This window comes from Plectropomus leopardus, unplaced genomic scaffold (assembly GCF_008729295.1).
Source record: "Plectropomus leopardus isolate mb unplaced genomic scaffold, YSFRI_Pleo_2.0 unplaced_scaffold26203, whole genome shotgun sequence".
In the NCBI taxonomy this organism is placed as follows: Eukaryota; Metazoa; Chordata; class Actinopteri; order Perciformes; family Serranidae; genus Plectropomus; species Plectropomus leopardus.
The window spans coordinates 1-3,217 of NW_024628495.1; the positions used below are offsets into that span (position 1 = coordinate 1).

At 37.1% G+C, this 3,217-nt stretch overlaps 1 protein-coding gene across 1 annotated transcript; it reads left to right on the forward strand.

Moving 5' to 3' along the window:
- Positions 1-379: 379 nt before the first annotated feature.
- On the forward strand, positions 380-2,937 carry LOC121966881 (laminin subunit gamma-1-like; the record flags this gene model as incomplete). Its single annotated transcript, XM_042516951.1, has 4 exons — positions 380-524; positions 619-741; positions 1,684-1,873; positions 2,791-2,937. Coding segments are annotated over 4 exons (605 nt in total), but the record flags the coding sequence as incomplete, so codon positions are not given.
- Between the last annotated feature and the right edge of the window lie 280 nt (positions 2,938-3,217).

Below are 3,217 nucleotides of genomic sequence, written 5' to 3' on the forward strand. Positions count from 1 at the left end.
TTTTTGTTTAAATATTTGGCCATTATCTTTTCTTTAAAAGTTTTTTGGCAGTTTTTTCTTTAAGATTTGTGGTGATTTTTTTAATGAGAACATTTTGCTGTTTTTTAATTTATTTTAAAAGAAAACATTTTGTCGACTTTTTTTCCTTTAAAAAGTTTGTGGTGACCTTTAAAAATGTTTTTTCTTTAAGGTGATTTTAGAAAAAATACAGATTTTTTTTCTTTTCTTAAAAAATAGTGGTGATAATAAGACCATTTTAGCATTTTTTTCTTTTTTCTTCGTGTTTTCTCTAATGTTTTCTCTAAATAGTTCGTATCTCAGCGTGGTGTCGGCTCGCGTTTCAGACACGCAGAGAGTGAACATGTTGTTTTTTTAAATCTGCATCAGGTGTAAACTGGGTTACTTCAACCTGGACCCCAACAACCCTCAGGGCTGCACCCCCTGCTTCTGCTTCCAGCACTCGTCTGTGTGCGACAGCGCCGAAGGCTTCAGCGTCCACGCCATCAGCTCCTCCTTCAGCAGAGGTAACGCCGCCTGCAGGCGACACGCAGGGAGAACTAGACCCACTGAGGAGGGTTTCTAAATCTGTGTGTGTGTGCGTGTGTGTGTGTGTGTCAGATGATGAGCAGTGGAGCGCTCAGCAGCGTGATGGTTCCAGTGTCTCCGTGCAGTGGTCTCCCAGCGGACAGGAAATCTCCCTCATCTCAGACGACTACTTCCCCATGTACTTCGTAGCCCCAGGTACACACACACACGCGGGCGCGCGCGCACACACACACGCGGGCACGCACAGGTGATTTAGAGATTCTGAGTCTTTTTCTTTCATTTAAAGTCATAATTTTCAGTATCATTTTTTTAAAAGATAACGAGTCATTATTTTAAGATTTGAAATCACTTTTTAAAGATGCTGAGTCGTTATTTTGAGATACAGTCATTTTTGCTTTTTTGGAGAGGATACCGTTATTACAGTGATACAGTTATTTGTGACGCAGAGTCATTTTGAGATACTTGAGTCTTTATTTAAGATTTTAAGTCATTATTTTAAGATTCAAAATTATTTTTAAAAAAACTGATTCCTTATTTTTTGAGTCATTATTTTGAGATACTATGTCTTTTTATTTAAAGTCATTATTATCAGATACAGTATCACTTTTCAAAGATCTGAGTCATTATTTTAAGATTTTTAAGTTAAAAAAAAATTAAATACTGAGTCATTATTTTAAGATTTTAAATCATTTTTTTAAGATTTTGAGTCAATTTTGAGAAACTAAGTCATTATTTAGATTTAGATTTTAAATCTTTTTTGAGATTTTGAGTTATTTTGTGAGGCAGAGTCATTTTGAGTCTTTATTTTAGATTTTATAGAGTTTTATTTTGAAATACAAAATCTTTTTTTCCAACTGAATTGTTATTTTTGGACACTGAGTCATTTTTTAAGATGCTGAGTCATTTTTTAGGATGTTGAGTCATTATTTTGAGAAAATGTCTCCTTGATTTTTTTCTTCTGAAATGTCTCGTGGAGTAAAACCTGATGTCTCACGGTAAAAACTCTCGTCACAGTTGTCGTTGTTGGTCCGTGTCTGCAATATGTTGCGTTGGATCCTTGAACTCAAGAGAACTGGTGCTGGAAGGTGCTGAAAAGTCCTTGAATTTCATGTTTAAGTGTGTTTTTGTGCGTCACAGAGAAGTTTTTGGGAAACCACATGTTGAGTTACGGGCAGAACCTGACTCTGAGGTTCCGGGTGGAGAGGCGGGACACCCGGCTGTCGGCCGAGGATCTGGTCCTGGAGGGGGCCAACCTGAGGGTGGCCGTCCCCCTCATCGCCCAGGGCAACGCCTACCCCAGCGATGACATGCAGACATACGTATTCAGGTGAGGCGGGAGGGCTGGAAACTGGTGGGATTATCTGTTCTGGTTTGGGATTATGTATTAATCTTTTGATTAATCTGTTGGTAATCTGGTCAAATTTCAGCAGGAGAAGCACAAACAGCAGATCATGCAAAGTGTTGTAAACTTAAAAAAGCATTTATGAATTTAAATAAATAATAATAATCTCCATAATCTGAACATCTGGTTTTAAATTGTGTAAATCTGCATTCAGTTTAACAAGTAGTTTTTTTTATAATCTTTACCGATGGATTTAAACTCGATACTCTGCTATTTTAGCTCCACTGAGATTTTTTTTATTGATTTTTATTTATTTATTTTGTCCTAATTTCAACATTGTGTCTAAATTAAAACAACAACAAATTTTGGCTCATAACTAATAATCGGCATAATCTGCAGTGAAATCTGTATTTAGAAACATATTTTAGTCATAATCTGTTCCACTGAATATCCATCGTCCATTAATATTGATTTATGCTGGTATTTGGTCATGGTCTAAAATTTGGTTTAAAATTATGATAACATTTTCTTTAATCTGGATTAAATCAGATTTTTTTCTTTAAATGTGGCTCTTCTGATAATCTGGTACTGAGGCTTGAGTTAGACTTTTCTTAGACAGAGTTTTCCTTTTTGTGATAATCTGTACATCCAGATTTAAAATGTGATGATAATATCTTCTACTCTAATCTGGATTAAGTTTTGTCTCATAATGTGTGTACAGTTTTAATTCCAGATGATATTCTGATGAGTCCAGGTTTTTTTTCTCAGAATCTGGATGAGACTGATTTTGGATTTAGTTTGTGTATTTATGTATTTCCTTTCCTAATCCCGCAGTACACTGCTAAATTTGACCGATCACTGCTCATAATCTGCTAATCTGTGTTGTTGTTGTTTTGTTTCAGGCTCCATGACAGCACGGATTATCCCTGGAGGCCGACCATCAGCCACGCCGACTTTCAGAAACTTCTCCACAATCTGACCGCCATCAAGATCCGCGGCACCTACAGCGAGAAGAGTACGCAACCGCACACACAACACGCACACAACACGCACACAACACGCACAACACACACTAAAATACACACACACACACACACAACACACACAACACACTAAAACACACACACACAACACACTAAAACACACACACAACACACTAAAACACACACACACACAACACGCACACAACACACTAAAACACACACACAACACACACAAGACACACACAACACACTAAAACACACACACAACACACACAACACACTAAAACACACACACAACACACACAAGACACACACAACACACTAAAACACACACACAACACACACA